General features: G+C 38.7%; 1 protein-coding gene across 4 annotated transcripts in view; it reads right to left on the reverse strand.

Moving 5' to 3' along the window:
• The window catches only part of si:ch211-207d6.2 (sickle tail protein homolog), a 61176-nt gene that overhangs the window by 25712 nt on the left and 11754 nt on the right, over positions 1 to 23710 (reverse strand). For 2 of the 4 annotated variants that reach the window (XM_053486561.1, XM_053486562.1), the window contains exon 2: positions 14049 to 14299. In XM_053486561.1, the coding sequence (XP_053342536.1) occupies positions 14049 to 14299 (251 nt within the window). Of the gene's footprint in view, positions 1 to 11002; positions 11188 to 14048; positions 14300 to 23628 lie in introns of those variants that run through there. The other 2 variants (XM_053486563.1, XM_053486564.1) reach the window with 2 other exon arrangements.

Consider the following 23710-nt stretch of genomic DNA (forward strand, 5'->3'; position numbering starts at 1 on the left):
CTGATGAATATGTTCCTAAGACTACCGCGATAACGCTCGTGAGCTCAATGCTCTTTATGACCGTTTACTAACTCTGGGTTCAGTTTAATGCTTAAATATTATAACGTTTAATGTCAGTATCTTTAAAGGACAATGCACTCTTTACGGTGGTTGTACTGTACATCCACACACAGAACGATTCTATTTACAATGTTGGGACTCAAGGGCTATGAATATGCAGATCTGCACTAGACTTATAAAGTAAAAAAAAAAAAAAAAAACCCTGGGATTCGTCTCCCATTCCCAGTTATAAGAAATAAAGAACAGAAATAAACTTCATGTTGTGATGTAACCACAATTTGTCACATTAAAATGTATGCTTTGGCTGTGTGTATACTCAAACACTGTTCAAGGCCAATATTAAACACATCAACATGATTATGATAATATTGTCTCTTTAGAGTTCAGGATCACCGTGCAGAACCCCCCCCCCCCCCCCGGCCCCCCCAATACAGCTAAGAGATCGTAATCTTACCTCGAAAAAGTGGATCATTTATAAATAAAATCATGAATGAACAAGTTTCTCTGTAAGCAACAGAGAAACTGCATAAGTGATTTAATCACACAACATATGCAGCTTTTATTTACTGGAGAGTGAATCAAAATTAATTCAGCGAATCATAATAGTGAACTAAAAGCCAAGAATTTTGAATTTCCTGCAACTTCAGAGCCATAGTCTTACATTGCGCCCGGAAAATCAACTTAAGCGCTGCGTGGCCTGACTCTAAATCCACATAAACCCTGGATCATCCAACACATACAACACAAAACAAGAAGCAGCTCAAACCCGAGTCACTTGAACTTCAGGTTTATTTTTTTAAATAAAAACCTTCAGTGAACGCTTCACAACGTCATATCTTCATCTCCAGTTTCCTGTGTGTCCCTGATCGTACCTGTGTTCTGCCTTTTATATGGGGATGGAAAGCAACACTGAACTGGATATGCAAATGTACATTATTATTATTATTATTATTATTATTGAACTGAACCAGAAGTGTCAGAAAGTTCCGGAAACAAAAAGAGCAGCATGGTTTAATGTTTTTTTTAAGCTTGAATGCTCATAGTCGCTCTTATGAGCTGCAGGAATGTGTGAGAGAAAGGCAGCACATTCTTCAAAACCACAATGAAAACACGAGTGGCTGAACTGGTACAGAGCCTGGCCCCAGTAACAGCCAGCCTCCTGTTCACTCAGACCAGCTTCCCAACCTCGAACACCTCCGAGCCTGGGCACGACCCACCACAAAAAACCTCCCGGCGCCCACAAGCAGCACACAATCTACAATTACAGCACAAACACAACAGATACAGTAATCTGAGCCGGGTTGCCAGATGTGCAGTTTTTACAATTTTGACTTGCAGCCAAAATATTTAATCGTTAACTAATTAATTAACTTACCTGGAGGGTTTTTGTTAATGTAAACAGTAACTACACGGTCAATTAATGTAGTCACTCAACATCTATTTCTCAGCATTCCTCTTTTTTAATCAGATATTATTACAAGAGAATTTTTTTTTTCATGTTATCTTATTTAGACTGGCAAATCCAGTGCAAACTAAATCTAATAAAATACATTAAATTAAAGAAATAATTTGTATTTGTTTTATAAATAAATTCTATATAAATGACCCACCCATATTAACAGCTAAATATGTGAAATTGTTTATTATCAGAAAGAAAAAATAACATTTTATACTAAATATACTTATAATAATAATAACGCCTTACATTACAGTATAATCAGTAGTGATGGTCATGAGGATTCTACCTGATGTAGAATGGCAACCCTAAATCTCCATATTCATGTCCAACATCTCAATAATTTATGTGTTTCCGGGCACAACCCCAATTCCACATGAAACACATCATCCTCAGGCCAGAAGAACGTGTCGACAGACACGCTGCAACGGTGCCAAAAGTTTCTTCAGCCACTGAAAGCAGAGTCGGTTCAGTTTTTAGCATTTCAACACAGAGCACCGGATTTGAAGGCGCTAACGAAGACGACTCATGCAGGAAGTTCACCCGGAGAACAGGTTTACCCGGTTTGACCTTTACAGATGGACAAGGCAAAAGAATGTGTGTGTGTGTGTGTGTGTGTGTGTGTGTGTGCACTGTAGACATCTTTATTTATATTGTTTATCAAAGGGAAGAGCCATGACTGTGAAAGCATCATGGACAAAATTACTTCATACAGTCACATGGCATTCCTCAAGGCTGCATTCTAGGTCCAGTGTAGTCTTGCGCAATATAAAAGATTTCACAGGTTTCCTAACTGCAATCTTAAGTTTTCACCTGCTATGTGCCCTCTTCTACATATACTGTATAGGCATTGTGATTGACAGGTGAGAGAGATGATGCCCCTCCCACCCGGACAGTTTTGCTCTCCAAATGTTAGTCTTCAGGATTCAAGTTTGTGATTTCCAGATGATAAAGTGTTGCTCAGAAGCCAAACAAAATGTTCCAGTTCTTCAAGAGTTTTACTTTCTGTAAAAACATTCAGTAAGAATAACATCAAACTCTGTTTTTGACAATTTCATAGTAGATCATCATTACACACTGTGTATTGTAGAATGACTCTGTGATATGATACGTAGTCACATCACACACCGTCATGTGAAAACATTTGCAATGCAATGGAATTTGCATTTACAAGGCGACAGATTCAGTCAATCCCCAAGAGATTCACGAAAGTATAAAACAACATGGAGAACAAAAGAATGTTTTTCTGTAATGTGGTAATTTGAAATTTGAGTGTATTTAAAATAAAAAGTTAACATCAGCACACGCCTGAAGCTAATGAAGCTCCTCAAAAACAACCACGTCAACATTTCACAAAGCAGCGACGACGCCTCCGGCGAGATTAAGGGTGTGACTCCAGCGTATCGCCGTATTCGCAGAGTGGAGTTGCGACATGCACAAACTGTTGCAGAAACCAAATAATTCAGTTCTTCTGCCGGAGGAGCGTAATTAAACCGATCTGTGGTGAAGTTTCATCCTAAAGCCAAACGTTGTATTTCCATCACCTGGATATTGTTTTATATTTATATTCCCATCAAGTTAATTGCTCACTTACTCAGATTAAGGACTGTCTTTACTTATGTACAGGTTTTAACCTTCATCTGTCACCTTATGCATGTTATCACATTCACGTCTATATAAATAAAAGAAAGGTTTTGTCTGTACGCTGGTCAGAACTGGCTCCTTCAATGGATAGATCAGTGTGTGTTTATTCTTCCTGCGGGAAGTTTAAAACCGGTTTGTCTCATATTTTCCGAAACCGTGGTGCTAGCAGTAATGTGAAGCTTCACTATAAGATAAAACACGGGTCATTAGAGCAAACATATCTACTGCAGTCCGAAGTGAGGGCGCGGAAAATATCCGAACCGAGCGTGTTAGCTGCTCAAAATGTTGAGTGAAAGTGACGTTATGAAACATCTAAACATCACATGTTATCTAAACAGGGAGTGTACGATATTTGGCTGACGAAGAAAGAAGTACAACTTAGCGTAAATAAGGCGTAAGATACTCAACCTTACAGAATGTGATTTCTTTATGGAGAGAAAGATCTGTCGTACAGAAAGACAGATAGACATGTACGTGGGCTTCAACCTGAAATAATAATATCACTGAATACATTAAAGGGCATCAGATTATGTTAAGCTTTAACCTTTTAACTGTTTCAACAAAATCATTAACAGTCAACGACGCGTAATGACGCTAGTATATACAGTAATATAGCTGATATCTATAGATACACACATACTGTATCAGTAGGGTTTAATAGCTGCTTCGTAGCGTCGTTAACACTGATTTATGGTTTACCTTACAGATAACGAGCCACAGAGTGTGAATTACACTGTAGCTTCTTCTTTCAGGACTCACACATTTAACTGAATATTTCTGCCTAGAGATCACATCATTACATGGATCTGAATATTAAATGACAAATAAATTAAATTACATTTTATTTCTTTATTTCTCATTGCTTTTAACAATGGTCAATGTCAGCAGCTTCACAGAATGAAAAGAAAATTATGGAAATGTTTATGAAATGTGTGAAAAACTCCCTGAGATGGTAATCGGAAGAAACCTTGAGAGGAACCAGACTCAACAGGGAACCCATCCTCATCTGGGTGAAAACGGATAGCAGGGATTGATCTGCACTCATACTGTGTGTTAGGAGGCTGGAAGATCAGTATAACAGGAGATGTGGAGAAGTTCATATGGAGTCCAGTTCATTATTGAAGGCTCAGGTAGAAAACTGTTTGTAGGAACAATAGGAATAATAGTAATAATACCACAAAATTGATGATGATGATATTATATTGCCATACTGGATGTGCCTGCGACTTCGTTCACATGGAATTTAATTGCACGCTCATGAAGGGTTTTAAAAAATGTACAGTGCCATCTGTTGAATTTTGAGATGACCAAATGATTTTTTTAATGTTAGAATTTTTTTATTATAAGGGCGTTTTCAATTTAAATTTCAAAGTAGCATATCTTCTCTTTCCGTGGGCCGATTGTGATGAAACAAAGTATTAGTTTTTACGTGATGCATGCACAAACAAACAGACAAAAATGCCCCAAATTCTGCCAAGTTTAATCCTCTACACACTTTATACAGTGACATGAAGATGGACCATTATGTGCTCTAAAAGTGTCTCCTGGGAGGAAACCTTACAGGTTTTCAGGTTCCATGTAGAACCTTTAATTATTTAATAAAACCTTGGCGTGTGCAAACAGTTTCAAACCATTGTACTGGATCGATCATCGTACCATCAATAATCATGCCACATGAACCATGTCTCACACACACACACACTCTCTGTGCAAACATTCTCCGTGCACACACACACTGGAGGAGGTGCTGTGGTACAGTAGATGGTATCTCAGCACAGGTGCCGGTGCGGTACAAGTTTCCTGGCTAGTCATGTGTAACACCACGCTGCAGGATAGAACAAAAGCCTCTATTGTCCCTGCTGCCAAATTTCCCATCCCCTCACCCTGAGGTTTATGGAGCATGACAGGTGGCTCGCTGCGCTGTGTGTGTAATGACTCAGCCTGCAGAGACTTCATTAAAACTAGCGTAAAACGCCAGTCTCTGAAAGACTAAACCAGTTTCAGCGTGGGAGAAAAGGAGCGGTTAGAGAACGAGGCATTTTTCAAATTTTAAATCGACACAAAAAAAGGTGGCGGGTGTGAAAGGTGTTCCAGCTTCGGCGAGATCAGGAACTCGTTTTTGCGCCACAAGCGACAAGTGACTCAGTCTGTAGGAGGCGAGGCGATTCATGTAGAGGCGTCTCAATACCGGTTCAACCTAATGATCAGAGATGCTAAAGGGTTCTCCAAGGAAATCTAGGAACACGGCTTTGACTTTTAGTTTTTTCTTTTCCATCAACATTAACATGGACAGGTAGCTTTTAAGAAACACTTATGTAAGCTGCTTTTTATGCCATAGAAAGATTTTAGCGCAGGGTTCCTTCATCTCTGTATTATCAGTAAAACATTTATTTATTTATAAATTAAATAACTTCACTGTGAATGGAAGCAGCTGAGTGGCTAAAACGTAATAAACTTTAAAACTGAATTAGGAAATTTCGAAAAATAGGAAGTTGTGGAAAATAGTGGAAATATAAAGGGTATATATTCACACACACACACACACACACACACACACACACAGTCACTACATTTGGAATCACATTCTAATTCCAATGCCTTTCCTGATTTGTATTTCCTTCTACACTCTAGAACATTGCTCACTGCATATTATGGATGCCTCCATCTCCTTTGAACAGTTAAATGTTCTTCTGCTCTGTAAAGCTTCATAACGGCTCTAATCTGAGCTGCTGGTTGTTAATCGGTGATTTCTGAGGCTGGTGACTCTAAATGAACTTCTCCTCTGAAGCAGAGCTCAGTTTTGGTCTTGGTTTCCCGAGAAGGTCTTCATGAGAGACAGTTTCATCATCATGGAGTTTGATGGGTTTTACAAACACACTCGACACAATACTGTTCTTGTAGGAACTGATCCAGAACAGCTCACCTTCACGTCTTAAAATAACAACTGACTGTTACTGCCGTTGTTACTTAATTACCTGATGTTGCTAATTTATAGTTGTCCAAAAGTTTGACTGGTACTGTATTATTCAACACATTATCAAAACCTGGAAAGACAGAACTGAACCGTGTGGAAAAAAAAGTAACCGGAAAGAAATCATGAATGTAGATAACTTAAACACTTTGTGTAAATAGTACATAAAGACTGGACTTTGGAGTGATGGAGAAAGGTCATGTGACCTGATGAGTCCAGATTGATCCTATTCCAGAGTGATGGGCGTGTCAGGGTGAGAAGGGAAGGACATGAAGCGATGCTCCCATCATGCATAGTGTCCACTGTACAAGCCTCTGGAGACAGTGTTATGATCTGGGGTTGATCAGTTACTCAGGTCTAGACTCAGTAACGTTATGGGGCAATAAACTGAAGTCAGCTGACCACCTGAATGTACTGAATCACCAGGTTATCACATCTACAGAGGGTTTCTTCTTCCCTGATTCCGGCTTCATTAGGCTCAAATTGTGAGAGCGCGCTTCTGCGAGCACGAGGAATCTTTTTCACACATGAACTAGACACCACAGTGTGTGTGTAATCAAAGCTAAAGTTGGCTGAATGAAATCTTAGTGTGCGACTATAAACACTCACTCACTCTCACTCATCTTCTATACCGCATCATCCTGTATTCAGGGTCACGGGGACCTGGAGCCAATCCCAGGAGGATTAGGGCACAAGGCATGGTACACCCTGGACAGGGGCCAATCCATCGCAGGGCACACACACATACTCACACACCTAGTCACACACTATGGGCAATTTGGGAACATCAATTAACTTTACCTACATGTCTTTGGAATATCTGTGGGAGGAAACCGGAGTACCCGGAGAAAACCCACCAAGCACGGGGAGAACATGCAAACTCCATGCACACAGAGACAGGAATGGAGTCTGGCCGTGAATCGAACCCGGACCCTGGAGGTGCAAGGAGACAGTGCTAACCACCTCACCACCGTGCCGCCCCAACTATAAACAATATATTTTAAATAGCAATGACAAACCCTGTAAAGAAAAACAAAATAATCTTAATTAAAATAAGTCACAATTTTCTGAATTTAAAAAATCAGCTGCTTCCTGATAGTCTTAAAAAAATCATTTAGTGCAAAAAATTACTCACAGATTCCTATATTTTCTAACAAACTTTACCAAAGACTTACTGGCAATACGCCTGCTGTAATCTATCTGTCTACACTAGTGTATTACAGAAATGTTATCAGTGTCAAATATCCCATTGTTAAAGAACACGTAACACTCTGGGTGAGGTGAAGCGGCACTCTGAAGGCACTGGTCTGCTTCACTGCGCTCCCTAATCACAGCTGGAAGGGGTTACGGTTCGTCTGCGCTGCTCTTGAGCCAGGCCTTTGAAAATCATGCAAAGGCCAGAATAAATCAAGCCTCCTCGGGCACGCTCTCTGGCTTCTGAGAATACTGGAGGAGGTAAAATAAGGGCATCGCTCCCACGGCTCGGAAATCGCTCAGCGCCAAGGCCATGGGGAATTCAGGCAAGGAGAAAACACATGCTGATAATGCACTTTCACCGGTCGGTCTGAGCCAGTCAAGGGTGTGTGTGTGTGTGTGTGTGTGTGTGTGTGTGTGTGTGTGTGGTGGGGGGGAGGGGAGGAAGGGGTGCTTGGGTAGTTACCCACAGCAGGAATACGGCTCCTCGCTGTCATCACAAATACAAAGATCAGAGAGACGTCTGATCAGACTGACCTCACAACTCAGTCAGAGCGTCAGAGTGTCACCATCAGGACTGTAAATCCGACTGTATGTTGAGATTACGCCAACTATTTTACAGCTGCAAATTGTAATCCATGTGTTTAAAGTGATTATAAATCAATGCACACACCCGCTTTCATCCTACGGTTGCCATTAGGTTTTAATCATATGATGAATATAGCACATCATATCACATATGACACGACATTTCACCAATAAGCAATATATCACAATTTTTAGTTTGCTAACAAACAGCAGTGTTTATTTAAACTGTAAAAACTTATACTGTTTAACTCTTTACAGCAGAACAAAGGTTTAACCTTTTACAAACGACATAGTGTTAGAAAAGATATTATAAAGTACACGATATCTAACAGAAAGTGGATTGTGCAGTGATTTATCATAATATCGACACTATGATGTCATATCGTCCAGTCCTACACTTTGTGATGTTGTGAGGGGCGGGGCTTAACAGGAGCTGAAACTAAAACTGAAATTTTCTCAAGTGTTTTAAAGCGACAAATCCAAATGATCTGTTTAAATAATTTCTAGGACTAATCATTCTGCACATATGGCGCAAAGTTCCTTTAGTTCCCCACTGCCTGGAATTATAAGTGGTGTTCAAGTCAAAGCAGGACTTGTGATTGTACAGAATAACAGAACACAGTTCTGAGTGTAAAAACTCCCTTTATTTCTATATATAATCCCCTGATACACTAATGCGCTTATCCCAGTGTTTCACTAGTGCTTGGACACCATCAAGGTAGAAAGTTTTGCCGGAGGTCTAGAGAGAGCAGATTGGCCGACCTCTCTCAGGGGGGAGGGATGAGAGGTACTCGCGCTCCCACATTAATCACGGCTCTACAGCCAATCAGGGGCGTCTGTGAGCTCGCGCACGCGGAAGGAGCGGCTAGCGCTTTCCTCCGAGTGTGTTACTCCGCCCCTAATGGTGCGTGAGCAAGCAGTTCGAAAAAGATGCGGTCGGCTGACGTCACGCGGTTTGGAGGAAACACATGATAGTCTTCGGCTAGTAGTAGCCTTAATGTGGAAGCCCCCTAGTGACGGGGAGGAATTGGCCACGACTAAAATTAGGGGAGAAAATTGGAAAAAAATCCCCCCCAAAAAAAGGTAGAAAGTTTTCTCAGTTTGCCGGAGCCGTGTCGGACTGTCTGTCTGAGTCATTCCTAAAATGGTGGCCTCCCAGGAACTCCTTTAATGGCCTAAACATGTGGAAGTGGCTTGAAGCGCGGTCAGGAATGTATACATCTATTCTTTTTAAGTTGGTAAAAACGTGGGTTTTTAAGAATCACGTGTTCCACTCACTGAATGTTCACAATGTTCACAACTGCAGTGAGCTCCTAGGCCTGGATCATCATTTACAGACGTACGTCCTCCTTTAAAACGTTTGCACCGTTTGCATGTTTTGATACGGCTAATAGTCTCATCACCGTACTGTGCTTGAAGTCTCTTGTAAAAGTCAGTCTCTTTTACACCTTCCATCAGAGGAAAATTCATCACAAGTCCTGGCTGGTTTGATGCACAACAATAAAAAAAGCATTGTTTCATCAGAAACGACATACAACATCATGCACAACCTCACATTAAATATGTGTGTAGGGATATTACAAAGAAAAAAAAAAAAAATATAATAATCTGGTGAGTGCATATAACGCTATTACTGTTAGCTTGCATGTAACGTGTAAAGAATGGATATAGGTGTGGGTATGTCTGAATGGCTCTGGACAGGCCACGCCCACCAGAGACAGCAACAGCAACACCCCCCTTAGTGCTTAAACTAGTAACAAGTGATCGAGGGACATTTCATATTTAATTTCATTTTGTAGCATTAACACAATACTGTAAAATAAAAATAAATATAAGTAAAAAAGTATAAAATCACAGCACTGTAGACAAAAATAAGTGCATCTTTTAAAATATTACACACCGGTTTAAGTGACATGTGACGTTCTTTCATAAAATTTTGCTCTCCTTCAACAAAACAGTGATGTTTTGGCAACAGCTTTTACAGGACGTACGTAATCGGTTTGCCAGGACATGTGTACTAAAGAGTGTAAGCCTGTAATTTATTGAGGCATAGGTATAAACACAACATCTACACAACAACATGCACAACACAATCAGGGTACTTTAAATGTGCATTACACAAGGAAATAATCACAAAAAAAGATAAAATCAGAGAAACTGAGCCAAGGCCAATTTGAAACCTGCTCAGACAGAAGCTCAGATCAGCTGTTGACATCTGGATATAGATTGCACTTGAATTCGTGCCACATTTATTGCAAGCCACTCTGCTGCTTTTAAAGAAACGCCAGAAGGCTCACACACACACACACACACACACACACACACACTACAGCTGACAGCCTTAAAATAAAGCATGATATCTTGCAGTTGCTCAGGTTTTGCTAAAAGAAGAAATGCTGTGTTTCTTTTTATATCCAAAGTTTAAATATTTTGTGGTTGAAAAGAAACAGTACAGAAGGAACCAAACTAATCCCTCATGAGCAACAGTGCAGTTCATTTATATTATAACTTTCAGTATTGCAGTTTATTGTGATCTCCATAACACACCCACCGCACACACACACACACCCACCCAAACACCTACACACACAAAAACACACACGCACGCACGCGCTCACTCGGGCGCGACATTGTAACTGTTCGTCCCTTTGATACAAAAACAAAAACAAGCACTGATGGTGACAGATCAAAGCGTTTTAGTGTGTTATGTTATAATATGTTACTACGTTATGTTTTTATTTATATGTTTTCAGTACAAAGCGCTATGTTATATTATGTTGCTATTTTTTGTTATTACAGTGCACGCACTACTGTACACGAGCGCACTGCACAAATTCTTCACATTGTTCAGAAGTTAATCAACAAATGAGCAACAATGAGCAGAGATATTAGGAGTCGTTAATCTTTCTTTAAAATAAATAAAATAAAATAATAAAAGTCTTCTCTTTAATCTTGTGTCATGTCACTCACTAACTAGTCCTCCTGGTTAACCCGCACGCGCGGACTATACCTGCGCGTCACGCGTAAAAGCGCACCGCACGTGAGGAGAAGCGCAAGTGGAAAACACGATGAGAATCACAGCGCGGTACCTTAGAGAGAGATCCCAGTGGTCCCGGCGCTCAGCTCGCGGATAAACTCGTGCACAGCCGGAGTCTGCGCGCGCGGGGGGGGCGGCATGAGCGCGCCAGGGGAGAGGCTCCTGCGCGCGTGGTTACTGCTGCTCGTGCTGCTGCTGGTTGTATCGCACACAACTACTCCCTCTCTCTCTATTACACACACACACACACACTCTCTCTCTGGTGTGATGAAATGTGTGTGTGTACTGACATTAATCCCTACCTGCTAAACCTGCCCTTCTGCTCACAACTCCGCGGACTGATTCACTCCAGGAACCGACTCTGCGACACTGAATCGGTTCACAAAACAAACCACAGTTCCTGAAGTATAACACTTTATTATACACATGTATGAACTTCAGTTACGCAAAAAAGTACCCCATTCAGCACTGTCCTGTTATTATAATTATTGTTATGATTGTTATTAAATTTGATTCATTTTATTGTTCATTTTGAATCGACTCTTATAAATGAATCGAATACGCGAATCATCCAGGTCATTTCAGTATAAGTAAACGTGTTTATTTCTTTACTTCCTCCAGGAATAAAATAAATCTCACATACGTTTCTTATCCTCTATGTGGTAAATAAGGGGGGAAAAAAGTAAATTCGACATAAACCATCTCGTTTTTAAGAGTCGGTTCAGTAAAAAGACTCGTACCGCTGTATTGGTTCTAAGCGCCGTCTTGTGGCCAAAGTGCGTAATTACAATGTAAAGTTCTGTAGATCACAAAATACATTACATTTTATCCAGAGGGGCTTACATTTAATCTCATTAAGTATAAAAGAGTTTGCAGAAATAGTTAAAAAGTTAAATCCTAAAATAATCTGCTGATCTTTAATGTAATCAGTGATATTATTATTATTATTATTATTATTATTATTATTATTATTTGAGGTTGAAGCCCACGTACATGTCTGTGTGTCTCTCTGTACAGCAGAACTCTCTGTCTAACTTATTAATACAAAGAGATCACATTCTGTAAGGTTGAGTATCTTACGCCTTGTTTACACTAAGTTGTCCTTCTTTGGTGGTCAGACAAATACACTCCCTGTTCGGTAATCGGAGAGTGAATCACAGATGAGAAATGGAAAAAGTAGATCAAAGGATAAAGATGAAGTTTTGTCTTAAAACCACTCCAGCGTGTTAAAATTCACTTATACCACTTCAGCGCTGTTATTTCAGCCAAAGTGAAAATATGAACTAATCCCAGTCAAAATATTCACTTTATCTTTTCTAATTAATATCTATTGGTGCAGGTGTTTGTTTACATTGAGACAGTAGCGCATTAGTAGATTATTTTACAGTAGATTATTAAATCCCACACATAGCTGTTCATAACATCACTTTTACTCAACATTTAGATTTTAGTGATGGTGTAGATTTAACTTCAGGTAGAGATCTAAGGACTGCAGGAGATTCAGTAAATTCTGTCCAGACAGTTTTGCATGATGTTTTTTACACAAAATCTGATTGCACAGACATACAGACAGAAAATTTTCTTGTCTTAAGTCTTGCTTTGGGTCCTTCAGTGTACGGAATATCACTGAAAGAGCGAGTTCTGACCAATGTACATACAAAACCTGTTTTATTTATACAGACATAGTTACGATAAGGGGATTACTCAGCCTTAACCACTGAACTACACCTGCCCCAATGTCAGAAATGTCGTTCCATGCAAAATATTTTCAATCCTAATTCGAAATGTAAAACTTTCACACAGCCTACACACACTTTTAATCACTCAGCAAGTAAAATGCAAATACACCCTAAATAAAAAGTCCCCTAAATCCTTTATACATGTTTTCAGACACATCAGGCCTAATTAAGCAGAAAGGATGCACTGAAAATGCCAAGTGGAAATAAGCAGCTATTGAAATGTCATCTCTACAAAGTCCATTAAGACTGAAACTGCTATTAAAGAGAAATTCATTTGCAAATATATATATGCAAATATTGACTCTCTGCATAAACTTAATGTAACTGTCAATAAAAGCCTTTGACACTTAGGAATGCTTGTAATTATACTTCAGTATACAACAAAAACATCCGACAAAAAGATATAAAACACTGCGCAGCAGACTTTGTGAAAATAAATATTTGTTTCATTTCCAAAACCTTTGGCCACAGCTGTATAATATTGAGTGATAAAGTTGATTACTTTCCTCTAACAGAACATCCCCATTTCTTTTATTCCTCCCAAATAATTTGAATGTAGGATCTTCTGCACACGTCCCTGTGTCACCGAGCTCTTACCACAGAAACAATAAACCTGTAATCAGCAGCGGCACTACTGTCAATCAATCGACTAATCAATGAATTAACAGCTTTTGATGTACGTTTTCAGACACATTAAGCTTAATCAAGCAGAAAGGATGCGCTGGAAATGTCAAGTGGGAATGAGCAGCGATTGAAATGTCGTCTCTACGACTGTAAGTCCATTAAGACTGAAACTGCTCATAAAGAGACATTCATTCGCACAGTTGCAGCACAAGAACAAATTAATTAATGACCTCAGATTTTAAAAGAGATTTATCCTGTCAATAAAGTGATAAGGTTGACCCTGCCAGTGAAGATATTAATCAGAAAGTGAATCAGGAAGATCTTCGGACTGTTCTAAAGACCGCACCAGAGAAGAATTAACTCGTTTAATATAATGTAATAAAGTATGATTAAAAGAAAATGTCATCTTCAGCCAATTATACATATAATGTAAAGCATGAGATGAGCTGTGAATACTGAATAGCCACAAAACTGCAAAACACTGACTGGGTAAGGAAGGGCTAAGGTTGATTATTTTCCTCGAACAGCACATCCTGAGTCTTTTATTACACTAACAGCACAAGTTATTTTAATTTGATTTCTAAATGTTTTTATGTGGAGCGTCTGCTGTACACATCCCTGTGCATAAGCTGTTACTACAAAAACAATAAAACTGTAATTAGCAGCTGGACTACTGTCTGAAAACAAACGAATCCACACCTTTTAACCAAACAAAACCCAGAATGAGCAGCTTACATGATCCCGGAGTCTCTCCTGATGTCCCGCGATGGCCGAAGCATGATGAGGGTATTTCTGCTTCAGGAGCTCCAGAAAGGCCTCCCTCCGCCGCTCTGCATTTTGCGTCTGCATGGTGAGTGTGTGCTTTCGAGGAAGCGTGCGAGGAGACCAGAGGTTCGATCTGTCACACGCGTCCCTGCCGCTCAACTTCCTGTCCAGATTGTCCACATCCTCTGCAGAGCACGGCCTTCGCTCTCGCTTCACCGGCTCTGATGAGGAGATGGAAAAACACACATGATGGAAAAGTTATTAACTTTCTACAGGACAAGGGACAAAGTAAACACAGTATCAGTCAAAAGTTTGGACACACCTTCTAACACCATGGTCTTTCCTGATTTTTATTTGTTTCTACACTGTAAAAACATACTGAATGTGTTTATCCAAAACACACAATAATCTCCTTTGAACGGCTCTAATCTGAGGTGCTGGTTGTTAATTGGTGATTTCTGAGGCTGGTGACTCTAAATGAACTTCTCGTCTGCAGCAGAGCTCAGTTTTGGTCTTGGTTTCCTGGGAAGGTCTTCATGAGAGACAGTTTCATCATGGAGCTTGATGGGTTTTACAAACACACTCGACACAATACTGTTCTTGTAGGAACTGATCCAGAACAGCCGACCTTCATGTCTTAAAATAACTACTGACTGCTGTTGTTGTTGTTACTTAATTACCCAATGTTGTATGTGTTACTTTATATTTTTGAAAAAACTATAGTATTGTTCCAATACATCCAGTATTGTTGTAGAATGTAGAAAATAAATCCAAACTTGTGTCCAAACTTTTGACTAGTACTGGATACTATAAGTGGGCCATTTAATATTGACCCTGTGTATCTTAACCTATATATTTAGCAGTGATTTCTTCATTTTTGCATTTAAACAGTGTAAATGAGATTTGTAGTGAAAGTGTCTTGTGGCAGACGAAGTGTGTGACAAAAACTTCTCGATTTACCAATGGTCGCCCCCATGGGTTTTGTAATCACATTATATCCATGCATAGGCTATATGTTTCATTATGTTACATAGAAATTACACATTGCATATAGATTTTTTAAAATGTGAGTGGCGTTTAAGCTAAACCAGGAATTTTGATCGTGCAGAATAACAGAACACAGTTATTATATCCCACACATATTATATAGTCCCCTGCTAGACTTCTTCACTTATCCCAGCATTTTACTAGTGCTTTCATCACAGTGGAAAGTTTTCTCAGTACGCCATGGCCATGATTGGATTGCTGTTTTTGTCATTGCTATAACACTGGCCTCCCAGCAACTCTTTTAACAGCCCAAACATGTGGAAATTGTTGGAGTGAGGTCAGGACTGTATGGGGAACGTGGCAATAACTTCCTGCCGAGTTCCTGTAATGTACAAGTCGTGTTGTTGAACGAGTTTGTGTACAGTTCACACGGACAGCGTCTCTTCCTTCCAAAAGTTGGTGGCGTGGATTTTCAAGGATCAGGCATTCAACTCACTGAAAGTTCTTTCTCACAAGTTGGATTTTCAATGGTCAGGCGTTCCACATGCTAAATGTTCATGTGTCACCTCGCTATACGACCTTCTTTAAAATATTTTCTGTACCATGCTTACATTTTCTGTGAATGTCTACAAGAAAGTGAATGTCTGAAATGCCTTCATTCTTTAAAAATGTCATCACAAGTCCCGGTTTGACTTCAGGTGTTGAAAAATATGTTCAAAGTCAACATTTATTAGGGTCGCCAGAGTTTTGTTCCTAAAACCAACTTAAGATTAAGATATCAATTTAAAACAAATAAATAAAATCCCGTTTTTACAAAAAAATTTAATGGCAAACAAAAACATGCGCAGACATTTTTTTTCTAAAAATCAAAGAACTATTTAAGTTTTAAGGCATGCATATTGAAATACAGTATGTTAAGGAAAACATAGATAATGTCCAGGTGCACAATGGTCTCCTTGTTTACCAAACACACACAAAAGAAGAAAAAAAAAATCTCTCACTTTTTCAACACTCCCTGTATTTTCCGCTAGCTTCAGGTATTTTTGAGATGTTGCTGATAAAAACCCTGTGCTTCCTGTTGCAGTGTGTACACCCATAAACAGGCTCGGTTATATCTCATATTAGTCATTTAATATGAATAATTACTTGTACATATGGACGTGGACCTGCTATTAATTAGAAGAACATGGCAGAAGAATGAGATGCATTTGATACAGTATGTGTACAGGTAACACTGAAGAATCCAGACGTTATCATCTGGTCTTTAACAGGTTTCTGCACAAAGCCGCTCTCATCGCTAATCCCAGAAGAAGACTTAAAATGACGAGACATTTGTTTGTGCTGCTAATAAACCTTTCCTGTAGAACAACACCGAATCCCTGCTGATATTCCAGTCCTGGTTCCATCATAAATAAACTGTGAAGTAAAAATTCTAAAATAAATTGTAATTACAGCTTTTTGCCTGTGTGTACATGGATTTTAACTACAGAGGTAACAGAAATTAATGATAAATTATTTTTGCTAATATTATTAACATTTATTTTATATTACTGCTATCACGATCTTAGATTGAAACACATGTTACAGAGCTGAGAGGTTTTATAGAAAATTTCTTTTTTGTCTCAGCCAGAAAAAAAAACTTGTATTTAGGTACATTAGCCCACATGCTAATCAGCTAACAATCAAGCTACACTTTTGGGCTAGCAGTGTTCAGTTCAGTCAGTGAAATAAGTAGTTATGAAATAATTAATTGTATAGATGGATGCTAGCTAACTAGCACACCAGATAGCTATTTAGGTAAATATATTTTAACTTCACCAACATATGTGATATGCTAGCCTTTAATGCTAGTCATAGTTAATACATGTTTATTAAAATATATATAAAACTCTGTTTAGTTAACAATATCCAATGACAGCTTGTTACTAGCTAGCTATAAGTGTTTTTCAATTCAAGGCCATGTTGCTAATAAAAGCTGAATAACGTCATGGTGATCTGACTGGAGCTGTAATTACATTCCCACATGATCCAAGTCATTGTATTTTGTTTGAAAAATATTTCATAATGCCAAAAGCAAAACTTTCCATAAAACCCTGGTTACTAAAAACAATCAATTGAAGACTGTGTAATACTGAATAATTAGCAATGAGCTAATGTAACTTATGTAACATATATTTTCCATATAATATAATATATACAGAAACAGGTTATAACACACTACAGAAGATGATATGACAAAAATAACATTCCTATTTGTAACGATATGGCTGTGCTTTCATTGCATTTATTAGATCGATTATCAGTCAATGCTAAGTTAATAACAGTGTAGTTTTAGTCCTATAAAGCATTTTATTAGTAACTTCTCAACATTTCTGTGGTAAATGTTAACGTTCTTGACAATTCTGTTTTGCTTTCACCTTCACAGTGTCTGTGTAAGATACTGAACAGAGACGTGGTCGCTAAAGAAACTCAGTCACTAACTCTACTAGCAACAACGTTCTCAAGACTTTGAGATTAAACTGATCTTTTTCCGTAACAAATATGAAATGATAACTAAATAATAATTGAGCTGGACGCTTAAAACAAAGCAACAACATTTTATGTTAAATGAACAACAGCTTTTTATGAGGCTAATATAACATTAGCTAGTTAGCGAGAAATAGCATAACTAAAGTCATCTGAGCAAGGTTTTTGAAATGATTGTGCTTTCATGACGCGTACGCAGTCGCCGCAAGATATGTGCTGAAAAGATTTTGGTCTCATTAGCAGGACTTTTGAATCTTCCATCCTGTTTTTTAATGAGATCTAAATTCCACTTTAATCCTGTCTGATGACAGAAGGAGCTGCATGTGCGGACTCATGCCTATCTTCTCGGAAAGACAGACGGCTGTGAAGTCTTCTGGCTGGCGTCAGAGTTTATGTTCTTTATTTAGCCTTCCCAGATTAACACGGCTGTGGGTTGATGTTCTTGGTGCAAATATCAGACGAGCTCAGATTATGCTCAAATCAAAAAACTAAGGGAATGACCCGGTGAGCAGATCCGGAACCCTGAGAGAAACCAGACTTCAGGGGAGCGCATTCCTTATCGCCATTTGCTTCAATGGGTCAATCTCGCACAAGATAGATTTAATGGGAGGACGCTCAGTGTTGTTTTACCGAAAATGTAGACTGTGTTGGTATGTACAGTACGCTGGTGGTAAAAGTTCTGGTCAAACATCTGGAAGGTTCTGTGAGCACAGCAGCATCATTAACTTGTTGAGAGGTTGTAGATGACTGACGATGGAGCAGCTGTTTGCACGCTTGTGCTTGGGGACTACGTGATTGTGTTTCATAAAGCACTGTCTAATATTCTCACACAGAGAGAGGGAGAGAAGGTTAAAGGAGACAGAGAGAATGGGAGAGACTATGAACTAGAAAGCATGAGAAAGAATCAGACAGTGCAAGACAGCGTGAGAGAGACAGACAGAAAGGGAGAAAGTTATGAGATACTTAAAAAGAATGAGAAAGACTGAGAGAAATGGATTGACAAACAGTGATAAAATACTGTCGGAGGGAATATATAACGGAGAGACATGGGAGGAGAGGAATGAAAAGAGTCTGAGCATTTTTAAAAAGATAGCCTGCTGTAATCTAGTCCTAAGACACCCCCCCCCCCCCACACACACACATACACACACCACACCACACACTTCAGTCCCCTATGTAGTGCCCTAATTAGTGCTCTCTACATTAAATCATTAATGTGCAGCGTGGATAACACACCTCACCTTGTTTTCTAATTAACTCTCATCGTCATGACTAATGAGCTATTATGTACAGTAATGAACAGGCGACAATGTGGTGATGAGCCTGGCCTGTTCTTTTATTAAAAAGTGTATGGGACACACCTGTAACAAAGGTCACAGCAAGTGAACCAAGATGTGTGTGTGTGTGTTGGATCCTTTTAATGGCTTGCTGAAAAAAAAAAAAACTTCTCTATTTTCCTTCCCTGGAAAATCCAGAAGCCTGGTGGAGAAAATCCAGGCATTGTCCTCCTCCAAGCTCATTTTCCAAGTGTGTGAGGTCAAATGTAGGGGACGATTTCCTCTAAACACACACACGGATGTTTTTAATGAGCTCTCGGAGCTCTGCGCCAAACGCACATCCCTCAGATGAAACCAGAGCGCTCAGGAATGGACTGAAATCTCTTTAAAGTTTACACAAAAGATGCCTTATTTCTTTTTTTTTTTTTTTTAATAAAAGACAGATTTATTAAATACATATAAATAAATAATAAAGAATACTGTGTTATATCTCTACATGCTGAGGTCTAGAAAACTGCCTCTAATTAAAGTTGAACGACTGAAAGGCTGAACAATTATCAGATTATATATACATCACTCAGCTAAAATCCGTACAGAAAGGGAGAGAAAGAGTAGTTTTGTTCTTAAGAAATATAATCCCCCGCCCCAACCAAAAGAATCTTCCTGTAATATGTTCTACATAACATTATTTTAATGAACGCTTAACAGTTCTGTGTAGAACCTTTTGTTCTGCCTCCAAAAAAGAGAAAAATGTGCACTGTAAATCGCATTAATGCAGATATTTAGGATAAATAGAAACCGATAAATTAATAATATTAAAAGTAATGATTACATTTTTAAACATAAATTTTCTTATTGCCAGTCATTACTAGATTTCTGAGCACTGATGGATTTAATAAGCATTATACTGTAACAGTGTAAACCGCACACTAGCGTTAAAGTAAATAGGGTAGTTCATATACTGCTATTATAATAAAGTTCATAATGCACAAACAAGTAAACTATATATTATTAGGTGTGCAGGATAACTTGTAGAATAGCAATCCAATATATCAATATATTTATATATATATAAAATACCACTTTTACCAGTGGTCATAGTTGCAAAGCAACTTTATAGAATTAAAGTTTTTTGGAAATAAATTAAAACATTTACAGAATAAAATTATAGACTAAATTATAAACTACCATTACAGTACAATAAAGAGCATTACATTTCCTTTTTCCACTATATGTTAGCTTTATTGGTTTTAGTTTGTTTTTCAAGGGTTTTTATTGTATTTTACTCTTTTTTTTTTTTTTATAAAACTTCATTAGTTATTGTTGTCCTCGTCTTTGTCAGTGCTTCAGCAGCTGATACATATTTCTCAGGTTACATGAGTTTGAAGAGTACTGGTCAGAACGAGAAGCTTTATTATTATTAGTGGTTTGTGTATCCGCGTGACCCAGGCACGGTCGAGATAACCCTGCTGTCCGTGAGCCATTCATCAGGAGGTTCAGACGAGTGTGTGGTGTCTCAAAGCTGCAACTTTGGCCTTCACCGTAACTTTAACCCTGATTATATCTTAGCTTAAAATAACACTTGGCTGGTATTAGGTCTCACAAACAGACACGGGTGCAGAAGATCAATTCCAGTTTTAATTATCTTTCATCCCCTGCCAAGCTGCGAAATCTTACAATGAACACTGGAACATATCCAAGGAGCTTGAGCCAAGTTCTTCTTTCTAATGAGAAACACACAGAGAGCCAAAGTTTCACCTGAGCAATTAGAGCAATTATGTTTACCTGGATCTAATCTCACAAATAAAGAACCACAACACTTTGATAAATCACAGGCAAGACGGGGAAATTGTAATTTCTAATCCTCGTTATAAAACCGTGTTGATATTGGCAGCAGGATTTGGTCCTTAGCGTTATGACTAATCCAGACAGTCACCTGCTTTAATATCAGCTCTTATGCTGTACCTCTGTGCTTTATTTATTCTACAGAATTCTGGTAAATAAATCGAGACTCAAGTGCTGACTCGCCCACACTCTAAACCCCCTTCAAAATGACAAATGTTACTTTTAAATGACCAATGATTAAGTAAATTTGCTGATTCACTCGCCTTTTTAGATGTTGCTCAATCTCATGTTAGCGGCCTCATTTAAACCAATAGGGTTATTATTACACCTAGTGGTTAACCATAGAAACTGCAACAAGTGCTAGTTGGGGTGCGCTGGGGCGGGAATCCTGCTCCCCCTTTCATGCTCGAGTGAAAATCGTAGCTCAGTGGTTAAGGCACTGGACTACGGTTCGGAAGATCCCAGGTTCAAACCCCACAACCACCAAGTTGCCACTGTTGGGCCCTTGAGCAAGGCCCTTAACCCTCAACTGCTCAGATGTATAATGAGATAAAAATTTAAGTCGCTCTGGATAAGAGGGTCTGCCAAATGCCTAAATGTAAATGTAAGAGGTTATGACGGGGTTGCCAGATTGGGTTAGGTTAAATATACTCACTAGCCTTCAAATTACTGTTTAATAGCGAATCATTAGAATAAAATCTAATACATTTCTGCAAACATCAAAGTGTAGTGGTGGCCCAACCGGTTAAGGTGCTGGGTTACTGATCAGAAGGATGGGGGGGGTTTGAGCTATCATGCTCCATGGGGATTATAGACTGGATAAAGTCTGCGTGTGCACCACAGTGAGCTTGATTTGGAGGAGATCTTTCTATCCTGACTTTTATACTCACAGATTTTTTAGAATAGTTTCAGGTCCTTTTGTGTGTATTTTGAGGTCTAGTTAAGCTGGGATTTCTGCTGAAACCTGGCAACCTTGATTGATAATATCATTGGGGTTTGATGATCCCGCCGGAGGTATAATTAGCATTTTTTCCCCCAGAACAGCAGGTATGATTTGTGTGTTTTTTTCCCCAGAACAGCAAAAAAGAACCTAAAATGCTCTATGATTTTTGATCGTACACATGAAACAGAGCCCAACAAGTTTCCTGTACATCAAGCTGCTGGACAGAACGCTGGATGAGTGTACCTTGTCAAGTCTTAACCACCTCTTATGGCGTTATGATAAAAATGCAGTTACTAGCCTTGAGCATGGGCCAAATGTGCTAGCCTCTTGACTTGATTGTGATTGAGGTTGTTAATAATGTTTTTCTCCTACATGAAAATCCACAGTCATGCTGCACACCAACACACACACACACACACTCCTGCATAAAGACCTAAGGACTACAGCGTAGTTTTGTCGTCTGCAGCAGAACCCCCCCCCAGGACTGCGTTGACATTTCCGCCATGGTACTGGAACTGAAACACGCCTCACAGATGTCCCGCTGTTATATCACTTTACAGTGAGATGTCACTTACAATAACTCACAATTGACTTTGGGGGCATTTCACATGACGGGAAGAAGAGGCAAACCATTACAGCGTGAAAAAGGATGTGATGTCACATGCACATAGCAACCAGAAAGAATGGAACACACCGAATACAGAACAGAGTTCAAACGCTCCGAACACGATGCTAGTATATACGCCAAGACAAGCATAAAGCTCTGTTAGTACCCGGAAGGTTGTGATATCAAATCCTGAAACTTTTACTTCTGCGAAAGTGTAAAAGTACGTAATGAACGAGTGACGTTCTAAAATTAAATTCTTTTTTAACTTGTTTATTTTTATTTAAACAAATCTGGATTCATATTGGTCAGAAGGAGTTGATTAATTTTCTAGAACAGCAGCTCTAACAGAAGTACAGGATTATATTAGTGAGCTCGCCCTGATAAGGCCTCGTTTCCATGGCAACAGCACATTGGTTTACTTTAATCGGAAAAGTTTGAATTTCTATGAAAGCTGTCCGTTAAATTTAATGCATTTATGAACATGTAGCATTGCCTAGGAGTCTAAAACCTTTGATTTTAATTCAGTGATTTATTATTTAATGATATCACACAAAAAACGTTTATAATAATAATTAAAAATGAATAATAATCAGTTCATGATTATTGCCTCGATTATCATTACGCTGCTAGCATGACGTAGTGTTTGGCTGGCATAACATATAAGAGTTATTGTTATTAGGTGATGATGTAAGAACTACATCCTGCTGTGTGTGTGTGTGTGTGTGTGTGTGTGTGTGTGTTTGTGCATGACATAGCAGCAGTGTAGCCGCCAACGATAACATCTGTACAGCTTTCTAAAAACTAGCAATTTTTCAAACAAAGCATAGATTGTATTTTTTATTTACCGTAAAATGCATCTCTTTTTTTTTTTTTATAATATTTATAGCAATATTTAAAAATTTGAATTAAGAAGAAAGTAAGACTGTCTCGCACATTAGTCCATGGACACACACACTGCGTCTGACACACATCCTTTTATAACAGTATCTTTCAAATCACACTCCTGCACATGTCTGATTCACACGTCTATATTTTGGGATTTTTATACTTTTGTACTTCTCACACGTTACACTTTCATTGTGTAAGTCCTGTTCTCATGCCGTTCTAATGTCTCCCTTAATTCCCTTTTACTTTGGTATTTTTTTCCAGTTAAACTTTTATTTTAATGCAAAATTGCTACAATTTTATTGTGTATTGTTTAACACTAAAATGACTTTTTGCAGTGTACATAGTGTGTGTTAATATTTGTGTTTGTGCATGAGGGTGCTTTTAAAAACAGAAAATGCCACTAAATTATTACGAGCACCAAAATATTTTATATTTGGGACTCAAACAAAACAAGAAGTTATTTTGATCAAAACTCACCGAGCAGAAGCTTCTGGTCTCTTTAAATCCTACTTGAGGAAAACACTGTGTCCTGAACACCTCCACTGCCCAAGTGCACTTC

This window comes from Clarias gariepinus, chromosome 25, assembly GCF_024256425.1.
Source record: "Clarias gariepinus isolate MV-2021 ecotype Netherlands chromosome 25, CGAR_prim_01v2, whole genome shotgun sequence".
Taxonomy (NCBI): domain Eukaryota; kingdom Metazoa; phylum Chordata; class Actinopteri; order Siluriformes; family Clariidae; genus Clarias; species Clarias gariepinus.